This window comes from Perissodus microlepis, chromosome 10 (assembly GCF_051167445.1).
Source record: "Perissodus microlepis isolate ML-2025 ecotype Zambia chromosome 10, ASM5116744v1, whole genome shotgun sequence".
In the NCBI taxonomy this organism is placed as follows: domain Eukaryota; kingdom Metazoa; phylum Chordata; class Actinopteri; order Cichliformes; family Cichlidae; genus Perissodus; species Perissodus microlepis.
The window spans coordinates 27,013,936-27,034,660 of NC_140470.1; the positions used below are offsets into that span (position 1 = coordinate 27,013,936).

A 20,725-nucleotide genomic window follows, 5' to 3' on the forward strand; every position below is an offset into this window, starting at 1 on the left:
TTAAAATGAGATGTCCACTGTGGATTAATTCCCAACAACTTACGAATGACAATAAAATCAAAGCTTCCGTTACACTTACTACACTAATGTTGCTGTAAAAAAAAGAAAAGCACACACACACACACACACACAAAATCAAAAACATAAAAATAAACAAAAAAGTTTTAGGAGAAGGAGAGTGCAGGAAACATGAAAACCATAACATAAACTTTAACAAGTAATACTTCTTAATGGCTACATTATAATCTAACTGTAACTAAAAATAAACCTTTTATGTGATACTATAAACGTTCCACTACAGAGCTTTGTTAAATACTGTTATTAATGAAGGTGAGAATAAATTATACAACAAACGTAAAATGAGCACCACAAAAAGACATTCTGACATAGGCTGAGCTTTAAGGAACAACAAAAAACGTAAATAAATGCACGTAAATATTAATAAACAAAAATAATTTTACTTTATTAATACATATTAATAAAGTACATCTATATGTAAAAGAAAGTGGTTAAAATGATACTTTTGTCCTTAAAACATTTCTATTTAAAAAACAAAAACTTCCCTAACAACAGCGATATTTCGATAAGGTTAATCTTCGTAGGTCTTGTTGTTCGCGCGAGATTTTACGAGAGGATAAGTTGAGGGAACATGGCGACGTCTAATTTGCTAAAGGTAGGATCCACTTCGATTCAATTATTTGTACTCAGCGTCCGTGGAATTGCTTGTCATGTGTGCAGTGTGCTGTGAGCGTTTAGCTCCGGTGTTAACGAACAGCACGCTGCACCCGTTTACGGCCGTCCCGTCGGTGTTTACTTCAGCGTGGAGCAGTTAAGTTGCATCTGGCTAACATTAGCCACTTATCAGTGATTTAGCTGGCTACACAGAAAAGCTACAACACTGCTAAATGTGAAGGGAAACGGCAGATACGGGGGAGCTGCAGAGTCACAGGGAGGTATTCTCTAATGAGCCTGCGTTAAAATACGACCACAGTCTGTGTGTGTGTGTGCGCGCTGGGTGCAGGTCTCATATCCTCTACCTGTCAGTGGCTCAGGAATCTGCAGCCAAGCTAAAGGCTGCCTGGAGCTGCTCTGTTTGCTCTGGTGGCTCCTGTAATCTTCAGCTGCTGTTTCGCTAACAAAGCTTCGCTTGTCAGACACCTATGGATGTGAGCAGGCACAGGCTAGAGCTGAAGGCTAGGTATAGTTAAGTGACAGAAAGCAGTCTATGCAACAACTGTCTATTCAGTAGGGAAATAACTCAGTGATTCTCAACAGTTACTGTCAGATGAACATTCTTTGACCAAAACAGAATCTGTGTGGATCTTTATTATGAAGGCCTTCACACGCAAGGTTAATGATAGGTGTAAATAATTAAATCTGCTACATGTGACCACTCTGCAGTGAGCTGTTTATGATTATCTGGTCCTTTAGCTTTTTACTTCTTTACCATAGTGCCATGTTTTCTTGCATTTATGAAATGATCTAGTAAAAAGTAAGAAAATTTGTTGTTTTCCTCTTATTTTATTGCCAACAAAAGGTCATCAAAATACAAAATGTGAAAGGTAAAAGGAGAAATGGGACACCAGAGGGTGAAAAAAGCTATGCAGACTATTTTGAGATCAACCTGTGTTTGTGCATATTAATCAAATTAAAAGCAAGAAATAGGCCACATACAGTTGTGTGATAAAGTATTTGTCAAACATGGTGGTGTTAGCCTGATGGTCTGGGGCTGCTTTGCTGCTTCAGGAAGTTGTACAGGTAGAACCATGAATTCTGCTCTCTACCAGAAAATCCTAAAAGAGAATCACCAGCCATCAGTTTTTGCCCTAAAACTCGAGCTCACTTGGGTTATGCAGCAGGACAATGATCCAAAACATACCAGCAAGTCCACCTCTGAATGGCTCAAAAAAGAAATAAAATGAAGATTTTGCAGTGGTCTAAGCAAAGTCTAGACCTAAATCAAATTGAGATGCTTTGAACTCACTTTAAACAGGCCGTTCAAGCTCGAAAACCCCCCAATGCGGCCTAATTAAAACAATTCTGCAAAGAAGTGTGGGCAGAATTCCTCCACAGTAATGTGAAAGACTCATTGCCAGGTATCACAAATGCTTGATTACAGTTTTTGCTGCCAAGCATGGAACAACCAGTTATTAGCTTTAAGAGGCAGTTACTGTTTCATATAGGGCCAGGTAGGTTTTGATCTTATATCAAATATCTTTCTCTAATATTAAAATATGTTTGATAATCTGAAACATTGAAGTGTGACAAATATGCAAAAAAGTAAAAAACTGGAATAGCCTGTATGTACCTACGGTGGTTGGTCCAGCTGTAGGGAAGGCCAAAACTCTTTTGATGATTGCCAGAGAAACCGTGATATACTGGTGATTGATGTCTGCTAATAATGTCATTTGCTGATGTGAGAGGCAGATATTTATCCTTGGCACAAGAGGTTAAAACAAAAACAGTAAAACACTAGCATAGTTGATCAGCCGCATTATTTTAAATATTAGGGTTGTTATGATCCCAGGATTTGTGACCAACTACACTAAAATCATAAAGGTATTTAAACTAGTTTGACGCAGAGAACCCGCACAAGGTAATCAACAAGTAATAAAATGTTATATAGCCACAAATTAAACTGTGCATCTAGATGGTAGATCACTTTGTTTTGGTAGTCTAACCTTAGTCTATCTCATCTGCACTATTATCAAGTCATTGTGCAATAATTACCACTCTAAAAACTCCTGTCATTTTTTAAGTATTTTTTTTGAATGATATATAACAAAAAAGAAACAAAAAAGCTAACACACTGCAGACTGAATCAATATCAGCACTGGCATTAATAATATCAGACATATCAAAAGTCCATCAGCACCGCAGCGCTTCTTGAATGAGTCACTATATGACCCATCAAAATGAAAAACAGCTGAGATTAAATTAAAATCCAAATGCTTTTATTTTGACTTTTTGTACAAATCTTAACCCTGTGAATTGAACAAGCATCCAGTCCTTTAAGCTTCCCGGGGTTTCCACTGCAAAACAAGTTCAACACATCTGAGATATCTTTTCCTTATCTGGCTTCACTTCACCTAACATCATCAATCAGGCTGAGTGGTCACACAAATCTGCTTCACAACTCGATAAGTCAATACAGAGTTTATCACTCTAGTTATGAGGTGAAGTTGGCAGCATCTGACCAATCAGAAGAGAGGGGAAGAGCACTGCATGAAAGTCAGCAATATAAGAATAAAGCCGATTTAAGTCAGAGTGTGTAAGTTAACAGACTTCACAGTTTTGTTGTTAAGAAACAGGGAGGATCTGATATGCAGATTTAGCCTACTTGCAGATTTTATATGTGGTACAGAAGTACAAGGTTCAGACTTCCTGTTTTTGGATCATCTATATTAAGGCTTTTTCTGCTCACCAGGGAAAGACAAAGACTCTGTCACTGAAAACTCTTATTGTCAGCACACTGAGGTCAGAGCAGTTTTCCAGGAATGGTGATGGTGTTTTCCAATTCCTAAATCAGGCTTTATGGTCGGCCCGTGAAGTCATGTTTCATTCTGTGGCTGAGGAGGGGCAGCTTTGTCCATTTTGATAAGTCATCACAAGTGATTGTTCTCTGTGGGGAAGACTCCGCATTTCTGCTTCTCCTCTCACTGCCTCCCATTCCTTTTTATCTGTATTGTCAAAAAGAAACCTCCATCTCAACATTTTGTGAAAGTGAAACTTTCTCAGTATAGTTTTTAAAAAATATATATATACATATAAATAATCTTAAATTGCCAGGTGTTTGAAAGCAGATTAATGTTGAGTTGTAGCTCACCCTAAAGTTTTGTTTTAGTGATTCATATAATTTGACTCTTCTCCTCTCCTGCTTGTTTCCAGAACAAAGGCTCCCTTCAGTTTGAAGATAAATGGGACCTGATGCGCCCCATAGTACTGAAGCTCCTGCGGCAGGAGTCCGTCACCAAACAACAGTGGTTTGACCTGTTCTCGTAAGTTTTCGGTGACTCTACCTCTGCGCTTTCACCTTAGGCTTTGGTTTTTAGATGTGATGATGTGACTCCTTTTTTTTGCTTCTACAGAGACGTCCATGCTGTGTGCCTGTGGGACGACAAAGGTCCAGCTAAGATCCACCAGGCCCTCAAAGAGGACATCTTAGATTTCATCAAACAAGCACAAGCAGTAAGCTTTTTGTCTTCCAGTTCATTTAAGTTCAGTGTTTCCTACACATACATGTTGCTTGGACAGCATATACAAGCATCTTACCCAACACTCAAGTATATTTTGTGACTTATTTTAGCGTTTTGTAAATGTTTTTGTATCTATCTGAGTAGATGAGAAAGCCTTCCTGTTTAACATCTTTGCATTTTTCTAATATTGTAGTTTTATCTTCCTTTACTATGGCTATGCGACTAGGAAGAATGGGCAGTTTCCTAGTGATTACACTGAACTTTTCTAGACAGAGGTTGAACGAGCAAATATCCTCGATCCCAGGCAATCACTTTTGATCGCAAGGTGATTGCACAAGTTGCCTAGGGGAGACAACATGTCTTTAAACAGTCACAGTTTGACTTATATTGACTGCAGTCACTCTCACACAGATTGGGAAAGGTTTGGCGTCTAATTTGTAAATGCAGACAGATGCCTTCACATTACCATCAATCTGAGTCTGCAACAGGTCTCTTTGCAGTAGTGGACTCCACTCAGCTTGTTGTATTCTGGGTATATTCCTGTATAAAAGCAACATTGTCGTTTCACAATAAATTGCCGTATTGGAGAAACTGCTTCATTATTTGTGGAGCAATTTCTGATTCGTATCTACGGGGTTCTGGCTGGACACTGAATGTAAGTAGTTGACATGAATTTCTGTGGATGCAGACAGCAACACATTTGCACTTTTTGTCAATTTATTACAGTTAATCACTTTGTCTTCGTAGACAGATTGCATATAATTGCAAACGTAACCTCATTCAGTCACAGATGAGTAGCAGACCGACTGCATCTTATTGGTGTTTTAACTCCGTTGTGACACACCTAAGGTGCTTTGAAGAAGACAACTGACAGCAAATGATCCTTTCTTCAAAGCAACCATCGCAAACCTCTCATCTCAGACCACTGTTTTGTGTGACTGTAGGGCCATAAAATATGGCCCTCTGCGGCCAGTACACCTGTCCATGGTTGTGATTGTTGATATGCTGCCACTGTTGCATCTTTCACGTCCGTCTGCTTGTAGCTAGTCTGATTGCTGTTGTTGGAATAAATGAAGCTAGATATGGAAAAAATATCTTTTATAATTTACGCTTTCTTTGTAGTACAGCCCCTGTTTCAGTGAACAAAATAGATTCATGTCATGAGTTCCTCTTTTGATCATTTTTGCAGCACACATAGACTTTCAGTTATTTGTGAGGTTGCTTCTACTTTACAGTAGCAGAAAAACCTGGCCCCACTGCCTTAGCTGACACTTTCACACAGTCCTCTGAAGATCAACTGTTCCTTTCTTCTCTCAGAAGGGACATTTGGGTTTTGAGAGTCCCCTTTATGCTTAATTGGCAGCAGCATCGCCCAACATTAGCCAACTTCCCCTGACAGATGACCCGGTCAGGCCGGACGGCATTCTGCTCTCTAGTACTCAGAGCTTTAAAGTCATGCTGAAATGAGTCCCTCCTTCCAGCGTTTAAAGAGTAGGTTTCCCTTTAACAGATTTTTTTTCTCTAATATGGTATGGCATTTGTAATAAAAATACTTAAAAGATATAAGTATTACAGAACTTTAGTAAAATCTAGCCTAGTCTCAATTTCAAACTGAGATTTATCAACTTCTTCCCCAAAGTTTTGTGTAAGTTCTCCTTTTTTTACCTGTTAGCTGACCGTTTTGGGAACTGCTCCATTAATTGTTGGATGAATGTTATGACAGAGATTTAAAATTATCTGTGTCTGTTTGAATGATAGATACAGGCTATGTTTTTTTTTCTCCAGACATTTAAAAAATACTTTCTGTTCTGACATCAGTTTAAATTTCTCATCAGTGTTCGTGCTGATTCTTTAAGGTGTATCTTAATTTTAAATATCGGCTACCAATTTATTTCTGCAGGTGCAAACTGGCCCTAACTTGTGTCTCTCTCCTTTTCTTAGCGGGTGCTTAGTCACCAAGATGACACGGCGTTGCTGAAGGCGTACATTGTAGAGTGGAGGAAGTTCTTCACACAGTGTGACATTCTGCCCAAACCTTTCTGCCAGCTGGAGATCACTTTGATGGGTAAGCAAGGAAGCAACAAGAAGTCCAACATGGAGGACAGCATCGTCCGCAAGGTGAGTGGGTTTGTTTGTTTCTGTCTTTTTACTGTGATCCAAAGAAAAATTCGTCAGTGTGCATGTTTGTGTTTAACACTTTTTCTCTATGCTCACTGCAGCTCATGCTTGACACATGGAACGAGTCCATTTTCTCCAACATTAAAAACAGGCTACAAGACAGTGCCATGAAGCTCGTCCACGCCGAGAGGCTGGGGGAGGCCTTTGACTCACAGCTGGTCATCGGAGTGCGGGAGTCATACGGTGAGAAAAACTGAGACACACCTGTTTCAAGCTTTTGTTTGGATCCTGCAGGCGAAGTCTGAAGGTTCTGTTTGTCCAGTCATAGATCAGAAAGGGTAGAAAATATGACTGCTCGTGAATGACAGCTTTTGGTTTCAGCAGCTTGGTATTGAGGCTGAGGCCTCCTGTTCTACATGGCAGACATTGTTTATGAACGCACAACAACTGGAGATGGTCTGCTTCACACTTTTTGGACTACTGGAAATACTCTTTGTGTTATACATACTGAAGTCTTGAGTCACCCCTCATTTCTTTGTATTTCTTCGCTTTTGCAATCAGAACAATGATCTGAATGCACCAAACATACTAACTCTTTAAGGCGATGTCCACACCTGCTCGGGTATTTTTGAAAATGCAGCTTTTTCTACGCGTTTGGGCCTTTGGGCCTTTCGTCCACACGTAAACAATATTTTTGTTCACTGAAAACAGATTTTTAAAAACTCCTGCCAGGGTGGAGATTTTCAAAAACTCAGTTTTCAGTTTCTTTCTTTCTTTCTTTATTGAATAAACTCCGGCCAAGAGGCCAAGTGAGACAAAATCCAAAATACTGTCTTTAGTTATTAACATTTGAAATGATGAAAACACTTGAAAAGTAACACAAAATTAGCTGCCTTTCCAGAAAAACACAAAAACTTTTCAGAAGTACTTAAGGATTTCTGAGGGCACAAAACCCTGTTTACTCTTTCCCTCCCAAACTTCTAGACTTCTGATTGGCCAACATCTCTACACGGTTAGGATTTGGCATGTTGAGAGCATTTGACCTCGTTTTTTGCGGTTACATCACACTGGATTTTTTTTCTTTTTTTTAAACGAAAATGGAAAATCTCAGTTTTCAAAAATACCAGTGTACGTGTGGACGTAGCCTAAATTCTCTATAGGCTCCTCTTGTTCATGTTTTTCATTTTCATTTTCTTTGTTTATTTATATATTCATTTCTATTAATATTCCTGTTATAATTCACAGTACATGTGTAAAAAAGTCAACATTGACAGGAAAAAAGGGAAAACTGGAGGAAATATATTTAAAAATCAGGGCTCGCAAAATCGCTAGCCCTAATCAATCAATCAAAGCTTTATTCGCCACATGCAGGTTGCCCTGCAGTGAAATGGGACACCCCCCCCCCCCCCCCCCCCGACCTTACACACACAACACAGACATTACATGGGGATACAAGTCGGAGATCGGTAGCGTTACAGAAAAACACTGAAATATACACTACAGTGGGAAAGTACAAGAGGAAAAAAAGAGACCTCTACTCATGCTGTGCTTCCATGGTAGGACAGCATGAGAACAGGAAACAAAATATACTCCTCTGCACAAAAAGCACATAAATGTCCACAGCACAACTTTGTGAAAGACATGACAAGGCACAGGATTGGGTGGGAGGTGAGGAGTAATCCGAAGCGAACACAGCAGCCGCCCTGCACAGCGCTACCATTCCAGCGCGGCACGCAGACCCGCCGTGTTCCCCCGCAGGAAACAATCATCGAAGGCGTTTGGAAAGGGAGGGGGATGAGTGTGTGCTTATCAGTGTAAGTGTATGTGTGTGCGTGTCCATAGTCCAGCTGAGACAGTGTCCTTCGCCCTGCCAGGCTAAGTAAACAGTCTTCCAGCCAACCCAGGTGGCCTTGCATGGAATGGGAAGGAACAGACTAAACACAGTCGTTATCAGGGTGTTGTTTTTCAGCTCCAGCCTCGAGACCGCCGCTGGCGCCAAGGGGTTTCCGCATGAAGTGATGGTGCTTTTTACTTTAATGCGAACAGTTCATATGAATTTCAAAGCAGTTCTAAAGTCCAACACTGGTCTCTCAATCTCCCGTTGGAGAGCCGCGAGCTTCGCCATACTTGCGTTCTGTGATGTTGTCATTTCTTGTGCTCAAGGAGCCGATTTCTGAGAACTCACGGCAGTGTGCCTCCCCGAGATGTCATCCAATTTGCGCCCAGAGATCTTATTCCGAGCTAGCCCTTCCAAGATGTATCCAGTCTGCAGTCAGAGATCTTATTCTGAGTATTCACAGCAGCCGTAGCCTCTCCAAGATCTTATCCGTGCTGACTCAATGAGCCCACTTTGAGAAACTCACGCCTCTCCCTACGTCCCAGGGCTAGCAATATCTCCGGTCAGGCGACCAAAATCTATCTCAGCCCCGCCCGTCGGGCTAGCGATTTTGCCAAGCCCTGAAAATGGAGCGCAGTAGAAAATGTAATTCATCACCATCTGTAAAAAAACACAGGACCAGGAAGAGAAAAATATGAAAAACCACAGATATGCAAATCAACAGTCTTGTTATGTCTAGCCTTTGTACTACTTTTTTTAACCACTTAACACTAACATTTGAGTCACTCAAGCTCAAAAAATCGTATTGTATCTCACTGTGTGATGATTTTTATTATCCTGAGCAGTAAACCTGTGCTCCAACCCCGACGACAAGCTGCAGATCTACAGGGATAACTTTGAAAAAGCGTATATGGATTCTACTGAGAGGTTTTACAGAACACAAGCACCGGCCTACCTCCAGCAGAACGGCGTCCAAAACTACATGAAATATGTGAGTAACACTCCTGGGCCAGAAAACAGATTTCCCAGTTTCTCTGTTTATTTTAATGGAACTGCTGCTCACTGTTTACTTGCTGGTATAACTACCTTTATTTATCCCATATTTGTGAAATACCAACTATAAACATTTAAAACTTACCGGCTTATGGATGGACTACTTTAAAAAATGCAGGCCAGTTTTTGATTTTGCTTTAGATTTTGACTTTGTTAACTACTAGAAGACTAGAGGAAATATTAGTTACATTAATGGAAACAAAAACACACTCCCTATATTTATTTATTTATTTTTCTTTCCTTTTTCTTTTTCCTTATGTATTTTTTTATTTATGTTGTTTGTTGTTTCCTGTTTTGCTTCTTTTTCTTTTCTTCTTCTTCTTTCATTCTTATTGTATGGATATTTTAGTTGTTTAAATATAGAAAAAAAAGAAAAAAATATATGTACTGACAGATAGCTGAAGTTGATGGTATTGTATAGTGATTCTAAAATGTCAATAAAAAAAAATAAATAATAAAACTTACCGGCTTTTCGTCTTTATATGTTTACTTTTAGCTTTTTCTAACATGCATAAATATTGCATATATATGTTTTATTTTCATCAGGCTGATTCGAAGCTGAGGGAAGAGGAGAAACGTGCCCTGCGTTACCTAGAGACGAGACGTGACTGCAACTCTGTACAAGCAGTTAGTATAAGCTCCATTGTTTTAGTTTGAAATTTTGTAAACATGAACATCAATTTCTGTGATCTCTAAATGTTTATATTCTATTTAATTTTTAAGCTTTTTCTTCTTTTTCAAGTTACAGTAAAAATCATTGTGCCAGTTTCTGCCATATTTCACGATTTTCACCCAGATTTCTACAAATCAAAGACAAAAAGCAACTTTTTAAAATATCCTTGTTTACTTTGTGTGATTAAAAGATTGCAAATAAATATTTAGAGTATGTAAATTTCCCTTGAACTGCAGTTTTTACTGTTTTTACAAACTGCTGTTTGTAGTATAGTGCGTGAGTATACAGATGTGGCCAGGCGTTCCTTTCACATATTTCCTTTTACTTTAATCTTTGGGTTATTTCATGCAAAGCCTATTTCACGTTTCCTCTTATTATTATTCCTTGATGGGCTTATTCCAAGTTTGGTCTTCTCCTCTTACTCTTGGAAAGAAAATGCTGAAGGATCGTCCCAAAAATGCAGATTTCTGATATCTGCACGTGTGTTGTCTCTGAGTGTTTTTAACTCTGCTTATCTTTGCAGTTAATGGAGTGTTGCGTCAATGCGCTAGTAACATCGTTCAAGGAGACCATCTTAGCCGAATGTCCGGGCATGATCAAACGAAATGAGACAGAGAGTGAGTACGGCAGGACTGTTCCCACCAAAGGCTCAGCCAGCTCAGGTTTGCACTAGAAAATAGCCTGAACAAATCTCTCTGCATCTGTACAACATCCCTGTGTGATAGTATGACTAGCCTCGTTAATCTAAAACCAAGTCGGAGGTTTACACAGAAGGCGACATGTGAGGTTGAAGGTCGTCATGATAGATCCGTCTGTCACAGCACTCGATGTTCTGAGTGTCCTGTGGGATCCAAAGCTTTTACTTGGGGGAGGGGGGGACTGGTTAAATAGTATACACCAAATTTCATAACGTTAATAACAAGAAGTATTCAGTGGATCATAACTGATTCTCGCGCTGGTTTGAAAACACACAGACTGAGTGCAGGAAGTGCAGAAGTTGTTCAGATTAAAGTAAAACCAAAAATAAGGATTTGAAACTCGTTACTCAGACATGAATTTGTTGTTTGTTTGTTTTTTAATAATAAGAGGCTTTCAAGTCTTGTATCTGTGCCCAAGCTTTGAGACTTATTCATGAGGTTTTATATCACAATAATAATTTTATACATTAAAGGTAGTCTGTGCTCGTTGCCACAGATGCATTTAGTTTTGAATTTGATATTTTAGCTGCTGGTATCACATCTTGTTCTTTTCTTTTGCTCACATTGCTGTTCACTTTAGATAAACGCATCCTGGTGCATTAAACCTACCCAGAGATTATGTAGCATTTTTGTTCCAGACATTTTTCACGATTTCAATGTAAATGACCAATATGGAAAATCTTAAGAGTACATAAAAGTTTGTATTGGAGAGTTGTTTTGTGATTAAGACCTCTGTCAAGTTTCTGGGCTGCATTAACCACCCATCCGTATTATTAATGCATCTGTGTGTGTGTGTGGTTTAATTCATGAAATTGACAAAGGCCTTCCACAATAATGGATTTTAAAGTAGCTCATCTTCTGCTCGTGTTATAATGTAGCTACAAAATGAACATTAGAGACATGTCACTAGTACAGAAATGCACATTTAGGGATTTAGTTCAGTCTTAATTTTTTAAGTTGTATTGATTCTGGTAAAGACTGGGGCATCACAGAGTTATTTCTTGCAGTATATCTTCTGTTTTAGGGTCTCTCTGCAGCAATAACACTGCCCACCTCCTTGCTGTTGACTGCTCCATAACTCTGAGTCATAGTCTTTCTAAAAAGCAAGGATGATGCCTTTGCTTTCACCACAGAGTTGCACCTGATGTTTTCTCTCATGGACAAAGTGCCCAACGGCATCGAGCCCATGCTGAAGGACCTGGAGGAGCACATCATGAGTGCTGGGCTGGCCGATATGGTAGCGTCGGCGGAGACGATCACCTCTGTGAGTGTCGCACAGACAAACATGCCAAACTGGTTCAATTCAATTCAATTTTATTTATATAGCGCCAAATCACAACAAAAGTCGCCTCAAGGTTCTTCATAGATACAGAGAAAAACCCAACAATCATATGACCCCCTATGAGCAAGTACTTTGGCGACAGTGGGAAGGAAAAACTCCCTTTTAACAGGAAGAAACCTCTGACAGAACCAGGCTCAGGGAGGGGCGGCCATCTGCTGCAACCGGTTGGGGTGAGAGAAGGAAAACAGGATAAAAGACATGCTGTGGAAGAGAGACAGAGGTTAATAACAGATATGATTCAATGCAGAGAGGTCTATTAATACATAGTGAGTGAGAAAGGTGACTGGAAAGAAAAAACTCAATGCATCATGGGAATCTCCCGGCAGCCTACGTCTATTGCAGCATAACTAAGGGAGGATTCAGGGTCACCTGGTCCAGCCCTAACGATATGCTTCAGCAAAAAGGAAAGTTTGGTGATGGTGGGAGGTTAGCAAGAATAGACTGCAGGTTATTACAGTTTGTATTAACATTGAGATGCATTTCAATGACAGCAGTAAATGCTGAGATGCCGTCATTCTTATTAATCAAAACGCCAACATGATAATGATCCAGAGAGAGATCGTTGGGGTTGGGAAAGGAAATGGGTGTGCAGCAGATGATGAGTTAATCGTATGCATGAAGACTAAACATCCATCCATCAATTCTCTTCCGCTTATCCTTGTCAGAGTTGCTGGGGGGCAGCCTATCCCAGCTACCATAGGGCAAGAGGCAGGGTACACCCTGGACAGGTTGCCAGTCTCTCGCAGGGCTAACAGAGAACATGTTAGATTTTTATTTTTTGTGTTTTTTTTTAATATTGCAAAACATTTTCCTCACTTTACACCTCCACACTTCTGTTTAAGCTGCAAAATTCTCATCTCACACTCAGTCCTTTTTATGCTAATAAATTAATTTAGAAATTTAGATGTGGTACAGCAAATCTACACAAATCCTTGGACTCCTTAGATACCCCATCGGGGGGTATCGTTGTCACCCTGCCAGGTGGCCAAGTGGGCACCATGGACATCGAAGTTTGTGAATGCGATAACTCGAGATTGAAGCAATGTAGGAATTTAAAACTGATACCATAGGTGTATCTACTAAAAACTTCAGACGAGTTTGAACTTGACCTCAAGTCCAGAGGTAAAGTTTCTAAAAATCTTGTGGATGCAATATTCACCTGGAATTTTGAAAGAAAAAAATCTCGAAGGCTGAGGGGTACCACTGGCCTCAAAGTGTATGTCCTTTCTCTTTTAAGAAACACTATAAGGGTGTTGTCAGGGAGTAAGTCTATTGCTTTCTACATAATTTGTGCAGTGTGAAAATGAACCAGATGGAGGGGGCTTTTATAAATGTTTTTAATTTTAAGAATAGTGCATTTGTACCTGTTTGTAACTGGTATTACAGGTTGTCCTTATGGCCCCTTTTTTAATGGTTTAGATTTCTAATGCTTAAATTATAAAATTTAAGGCCTGTAGATAAAATTTCAACGTACTGTAAGTTTGTGGACCTTGAACTTAGTTAATGTAAATCTGAACTTTTATCCTGATCTCAGTGAGTGGTTGCACCATCGGGTCTTTGTTGCAGGACTCAGAGAAATACGTGGAGCAGCTGCTCACCCTGTTTAACCGCTTCAGTCGACTGGTGAAAGAGGCCTTTCAGGATGATCCACGCTTCCTGACTGCTAGAGACAAAGTGAGTCACGCTTCTAAGTTCCATTGTAACTGTAGGATGCCTGTCTTAGAATATCCTCAGAACTTTTTTTCAATCCTCTTTGCAGGCCTATAAAGCGGTTGTGAATGATGCCACGATATTTAAATTAGAGCTTCCCATGAAACAGAAAGGGTAAGAGAGCTGCCTGCATGAACTTCAGCTCCGAATGATAAAAGCAGCCTGACAGCTTGATTGCACTCGTCTCTCCTCACCTGCGTTTACAGGGTAGGGTTGAAAACTCAGCCTGAGTCCAAGTGTCCAGAGCTGCTAGCCAACTACTGTGACATGCTCCTGAGGAAGACTCCACTCAGCAAGAAGCTCACCTCTGAAGAGATCGAGGCCAAGCTCAAGGAAGTGGTAAGTTTAGTGTTCTTGTTAGTTTATTAAACTGGCGTTACTGCATCTGACATTGATCTACTGTTAGTTATTGCTTTGGAAGTCTTGAGAGAACATGCAGGAAGAACGTGAAACAGGCAAGCTCTGACTTTATTGGAACGTTAAGAAGTAAAGAGCAATAACCTCAACAAATTTGTGCCAGCTCAGAAAAATATTCCTACGTGTTTGAATTCTCAAGAAACTGCAACAAACACCAAAAGTCGCTGCTGAGTCCTTTCCAACCGCTGTTTATTTAAATTTATTTATCGGTTTTCCTGCAGCTTTTAGTCCTGAAGTATGTCCAGAACAAAGATGTTTTCATGCGCTACCACAAAGCCCACCTGACCCGTCGGCTCATCCTGGACATCTCAGCCGACAGCGAGATAGAGGAGAACATGGTGGAGTGGCTCAGGGTAGGAGCTAACGGGGAACATTTACTTTCTATTTTTCCTTCTATGAAGCTCACCTTACTCTGTTTATTAAATGTTTTCATCAGTGAGACATCTGGGGCTGTCTCCTTTTCATTTATCATCACAAGTATCACCGACAGAACATCATAATGAGAAACTGCTCGCAAATGAACACAGACACAATTAGTAACACGATTAATTGATTAATCTTTACTGTGATGTCATTTGTCCAAACAGGAAGTAGGAATGCCAGCCGACTATGTCAACAAGCTAGCGAGGATGTTCCAAGACATCAAGGTGTCGGAGGACCTCAACCAGTCCTTCAAAGAAATGCATAAACATAACAAGCTTGCTTTACCAGGTAAAGTCAGAAAATGTTTTATTTAATAAAATGATGACAGAGTTCGATAGTTTGGGGAAGCAAGTACATTTACTTTCTTGCTTTTCTCCACTGAGATGAGCAGATTGATGTCACTCATGTATAATCTAAACACAAAGACTAATGAGCAGTAGATTAGCTTAGCATAGAGGCTGGAAATGGGGGAAATGGCTAACCCCTACAACTTTGTCTTCTGGGTAGAATAAAAAAGTAACATAACATGTAAATTACTGGGAGGAGACACAACCCCAAAGGGGATTTCCCTTACAGTTCAATACACTGCAATCTACATCCTCCAGGAGAACAGTGAGCACAGTGTTCAAAATTGACAGACATCAAATACTGTTTTAACATTAGATAACACAAAAGCCTAAAGACTTTCTTTATGCTAAGCTAACTAGTAGCTGGTTTTAGCCAGCAAGGTGCAGTAATGTGTACTTTTGACTGGGATGTGCTATAACTGTAAACTTTCTCATGTTGGTGCGCTCCCTTGCAGCTGACTCGGTCAACATAAAGATCCTGAATGCTGGAGCGTGGTCGAGGAGCAGCGAGAAGGTTTTTGTGTCTCTCCCTACGGAGCTGGAGGATTTGATACCTGAGGTAGAAGACTTCTATAAGAAGAACCACAGTGGCAGGAAGCTTCACTGGCATCACCTCATGTCCAACGGCATCGTGAGTCTAACGTGTCTGCACAGGAACTCACAAAAGCAACTTAACTGTGAAATTGCACCATTCCAGTTACTGTAATGGCCAAAGCAGTTTACTGGAAAACTTTCACTGGTGCAGCTTTGCATATTTCACAGATTAGAATAATCCTTTTTTATCTAATACTGAGCTCAGCAGCTTCTCCACTTCTCCACTGTCTGAAATAAGCTAGTCAGCTCCTGTCCCTTCAAACCAGCATCCTTCTGATTATTTGCCCAAGGTTAGAAAAGCATGTGTGTCTGAGGTGACCACATTAGCATATTAATTCTGTATTGAACATTTTCCAGGTAGTTCCTTCAAACATTTTACATAGTTTCGACCGTGCACATGTACTCCTCCCGCGATCTATTATTTCTTTATTGTTTGAACTTAGTAATCAAACTAAATAAAATGTACTTCACTTCTCCAGATAACGTTTAAGAACGAGGTGGGCCAGTATGACCTGGAGGTGACCACCTTCCAGCTGGCGGTGCTGTTTGCCTGGAACCAGCGACCGAGGGAGCGGATCAGTTTCGAAAACCTCAAATTAGCCACTGAGCTGCCCGATGCAGAGCTGCGGCGCACTCTCTGGGTAAACAACGAGGACAAAAGTGCCTGTGAACTGTAGATGGCTGTCTCTATCACGTCTTAGACAAACAAGTTTGTTTTTCTATGAGAAACCCCTTGTTCTTTTGTTTGATTAATACAAAATCTTCTGTTTCCCTCCTTAAACCTCTCTGTTCGCCCAGTCTCTGGTAGCGTTTCCCAAACTCAAGAGGCAGGTGTTGCTCTATGACCCGGCAGTGTCTTCGCCAAAAGACTTTGCAGAAGGAACGTTATTCTATGTCAACCAGGAATTTTCTCTCATGTAAGTGATCACGTTCACCCTGTTCCTCTCTTCGTCTTCGTCTTCTTCTTCTTATTATTATTATTCACAACTTTGCCTCTTTAGTGCTTTCTGTGAAGTTTTAATGCACAGTCTGGTCTTAGTGAGGAAGAAATATAATTTTGCACACTCTGTTGTTTCCAAATTACTCATAAAATCCATTACATAACTTTTGAGTGTTTGGAAGTATGTGTTTCAGTTTTTACCACATTTATAGCATCAGATGTACTTGAGGGACACGAGAGATGCTGAGAGGTTATTGAATGAAATTATCATATTCCAAAAATAGGAACATTTCAGATTCAAAATCACTTCATTCTCTTTTTAATTTGAAAACACTTTTGTTTTTAAGAACAGGATCTTAGATGTGCTTTAAATGTGCAGCCCTATGCAAAAATCTTGAGGCTCCCTTAATTTTTTATGAAGTTTTTCTACGAACGCAAGAAATTGTTGCAGTGATAAATGAGAATGCATTATATAAACGAGAAAAAAGAGTTTTTGTATTTACTCATGTTATCTTTGTCTAATAACATTTTTGTGATTTGAAACTAGTAATAATAAGTAATATAAAAATATATGCAAATGTAATACAAATAATATTATTATAAATAAAAACCTATTAAATAAATAATAGCTTAGGTAAGCAGGGTTAGACAACATGGCGGTGTGCAGAGGTGCAGCAGCTTCTTCCGGGCCTCTCTGCGTCACTGCTGTTAGTGCGAACAGACCAGTGATGATGGTGTTAATAGTTGGTGATTAAATGGTCACACTGCAGACCAGATATCTTAGTAGAGACCACGGGTCCATACGCTGACCCAGGGCATTTCTTTTTCAAATTCAACTTTACAGAAAAAATTCCAAGGTTCAGAAAAGGGGGAAGATCAACCTGATCGGTCGGCTGCAGCTCACCACGGAGCGAATGAGAGAGGAGGAGAACGAGGGCATCGTCCAGCTCAGGATACTAAGAACACAGGTACAGAGATGAGCTCGCAGCATGCAGGTGGAGAGGCTGGTGCATCTTCATTTGTTTTGAACTCCACCTACTGTGAATAAAGAGCCTCACAGTGCAGTTTCTTGACCTGCTTTGTTATTTTTCCACCCTCCTCTTTTTTTCTCACGTCCAGGAGGCCATCATCCAAATAATGAAGATGAGGAAGCGCATCAACAACGCTCAGCTGCAGACGGAGCTGGTGGAAATCCTAAAGAACATGTTTTTACCACAGAAGAAGATGATCAAGGAGCAGATTGAGTGGCTGATAGACCATAAGTACATAAAGCGGGATGAGACGGATATAAACACCTTCATCTACATGGCATAGCAGAGCACATTAGGACGACTTGTTCTGACTTTGGTTTCAGTGGATCAGGCCTGATGGACACTAGAATACTTCCAGGCTCCCCGTCCTTTATTTAAAAAAACAAAAAATCCTGTGCAGGGAGGCATGAATTTTAAGACTGAGTCCTATTTAAAAAAAATTCAACTTCCTGCCTTCAAGTTGTACAGACATAAAAAAAAAAACAAAGACCAGTTGCAGTGGGAGTCTGCACCAAGTGATCATAAGTATTTTTAGTTACGGCGGGGTTCCTCTGCCGTCCAGATGAGGCTGTTAATCTTTAATGGTCTGCTTGTGATGCAGTGGTGCATCATCGGGGCAGCCACTATAACACTCCTGCTCAGTGCTTGCACACTTCTGAAGGCATGCTGACAGGAAACGGCCGAGGAACTCAAAATACCTGCAGTCCACTTTTAATCCATGCCAAATCCACATCATCTGAACGTTGAATAAAGCGCCGCCCGCGTCCCTCAAAGGCTGCTATAACCTGTTTATGGTGGCGGCTCTCTGCAGTTAAAGTGATCAAACACTTAATCTGGACTTTGTGTGAATAAATAAACAAAACAAGATAAGCACTTCACAGTTTGCAGGACTGAACCAGACAACAATCTAAAGCCAGCTCCAGACTCCCTCAAGCCTCTGGCCCTGGGTAAAAAGTTAGAATCCGAGTCCCTGCGACCAAATGTACCCAGGAACAGAGGTGGGGGTGCCGGAGTGACGCCAGGAAGCCTGGGAGAGGAGGCTGAGGTCAGTATTACACATGGTTAAAAACTACAATTCAAAGCTATAAGAAAGTGTACTGTGAGATGTGAATAATGAAATGATGAAATAAACAGCACCTTATTATAAAACAATATGTAGGCTTGTCTTTCATCACATGAACAGTTTAGGTGATTTCTTTTTTTTTTTAAAAAGGAAGACCTAACAATCCTCTTAATTGCCCTCAATTGAGGTATATTTGGAGTCATTTACAAGCCTGTTTCCAGGCAGAGCCAAGAGCAGCGTACGCTTCCTTCACTCAAATATGTTGTTCATAGAAGCTTTAAAGAGGTTGAAGCTCCAGCAACTCTAAACTAGGATAAAAAAAACATCTTTATTACTTGATCAGCACCACAGGCCAAAACGCGTTAGTCAAGTAATAAAGCTGCTGTTTATACTGCAAGTGTTGCTAGAGCCTCGACCTCTTCGGACCCTTGGTTCTTCTAAACGAACCTTGGAAGTAGGTGAAGTTATGCTAGAAACCTCCATTCTGTGCCAAGAGGCTATCAATGAATCATTTTTCCCAAAGCTACACCTTGTAACCAAGCAGGAAGAGACTGTGGAGAATGCAGTGTAGGTTTGTAATAGACTGCCAGTTGTTTTGTTTTCACACAAAGTGTCTCTTATAATTTGGCACTACAGCAAGTTTACTTTAGCCCAGAGGTACCCAGACTTTCCTGGGATCAGTTGCTAGTTTGGAATAAAATAAGAAGCCCACTGTTTAAAAATGTGCTCATTGGAAGCATCACAAAGAAGGACGATGAGCCAGTCGCCGTGCCGTGCTCCTCGGTTTCTCCATCAGATTCTTTCCTCACTCGTCACCACCGGTTTTCAGTCATACATGTACTCCTTTTCGAATTTTAGCCATGTACAAGTAATCCCTGTGAGCTGAAAGCTCAAGATTCAGACTCCTTGAAACACCCATGGTATGATCATCTCAGGTATACGGCTCTGGATGTGAGCACAAAAACCCCACCCACCCCCTGTGTCAGACAGAGTGGAACTGATGCATGGATCAAGCATGAACCAAGTAAAACTTATTTTGAACCATTAATCATAAAAGGCTTCCTTCAGCCTCCATTTATAGGCCATGAGGGCTGTTGCAGTTTCTTGTGTTAATAAACACGCAAGGTTCCCCTATCGGATAACACTCTGGTATGGTAGTTAATTTAATAGTGAGTAAATCTAACATGTTACAGCTAAGTGCTGGTATAATGAGTACAACTTCGAGCTCATCTAAAATGTTCTTTTTTTTATTATTATTATTATTATTATTAATTTGCAGGATCGTGGTCCAAAACCAACAGTAAATACTGATGCAAGGTGAAAAGTTATTAAGCGACCAAAATACATCTTCTTTATGAACTTTAGTAATAATTATATCAGTTGTGTTGTAAAAGTACACTCTTGTAGTCCAGGGCCAATCAGAGATCACCAATAATTCTGGCATAGATTCTCTTGGGACAACAGCTGTCCCAGGTTTTTGTGCCTATACATCACGCTGATTTTAACATAAACTATATAGACAAAAGTATTTATCTCTTTGAATTGCTGCAGGTGCACCTTGCCATGCAGTCTCCCTTTACAAACATTTGTGAATGAACAGGTTGTTCTAAAGAGCTCATAGAATTCGAGTGTGGTGCTGTAATAGGATGCAATCATTGCAACAAGTCCTCCCTCTGAGATATTACAGTATTTAAGTAGCCTTATTGCAAAGTGGAAGCAACAGCAACTAGTCTCCAGCCACGTAGTTGGAGAGCAGAGTCACCAGTGCTAAGGTGCATAGTGCCAAACAGTCGCCAATGCGTCTGCAGAGCTCCAGACTCCCTCCTATCATTAACATCAGCAGAAAAACGGTGCAATGGGAGCTTCATGGTATGTGTTTACATGGCCAAGAAGCTCCTATGTGGGTGGCCCGGTGCTTTTGTCCATATAGTGTACTTCACTGGATCAGTGAAAACTTTGACCAACTAGTGATGCTGGAGGAAAGGCCAGTTGGTTCTCTTAAAATAAGTGGCACTCATCCTCTGGGAACCATGAAATTTTCTTTTCATTAAACATGGAGATATTTTGAGCACTTAGAATTAGATTTTGTTTAACAAAATTGTGGGGTTTTTTTTCTTCCCATCATTAAATCTGAGGCTCACGTTAAAGGCAGCTTGTTCACCTGTAGATAAATGATATTCCCAGCAGCATTATAAAGGTGGTCAGTGAACAGCAGATGGTGCCAGAGCCTCAGCAAAAAAGCTGGAATCTACACAGCAGTGAGTGTACATATGAAAATCCATC

General features: G+C 40.3%; 1 protein-coding gene across 2 annotated transcripts; it reads left to right on the forward strand.

Moving 5' to 3' along the window:
* Nucleotides 1-606: 606 nt before the first annotated feature.
* Nucleotides 607-18,531, forward strand: LOC146379579 (cullin-5). Of its 2 annotated transcripts, none has more exons than XM_084940866.1 (19): nt 607-673; nt 3,889-3,998; nt 4,089-4,188; nt 6,138-6,314; nt 6,416-6,557; nt 8,997-9,142; nt 9,751-9,831; nt 10,401-10,539; nt 11,709-11,839; nt 13,484-13,591; nt 13,677-13,741; nt 13,834-13,966; nt 14,266-14,397; nt 14,632-14,755; nt 15,270-15,445; nt 15,888-16,049; nt 16,207-16,325; nt 17,193-17,316; nt 17,468-18,531. In XM_084940866.1, exons 1-19 carry the CDS (start codon nt 650-652, stop codon nt 17,660-17,662), a joined length of 2,388 nt encoding a protein of 795 aa, XP_084796992.1. In that variant the 5' UTR covers nt 607-649; the 3' UTR covers nt 17,663-18,531. The 2 variants fall into 2 exon arrangements, with proteins under 2 accessions (XP_084796992.1, XP_084796993.1); XM_084940867.1 differs by having other exon boundaries at nt 10,401-10,494.
* The last annotated feature ends 2,194 nt before the right edge of the window (nt 18,532-20,725 follow it).

Excerpts from the sequence above, each read along its gene's own strand:
- LOC146379579 (XM_084940866.1), top strand. The coding sequence starts at position 650 with ATGGCGACGTCTAATTTGCTAAAG. Across the intron at positions 9,143-9,750 it reads TCCAAAACTACATGAAATAT|GCTGATTCGAAGCTGAGGGA; the intron begins GTGAGTAACACT and ends TATTTTCATCAG. Across the intron at positions 17,317-17,467 it reads TCAGGATACTAAGAACACAG|GAGGCCATCATCCAAATAAT; the intron begins GTACAGAGATGA and ends TCTCACGTCCAG.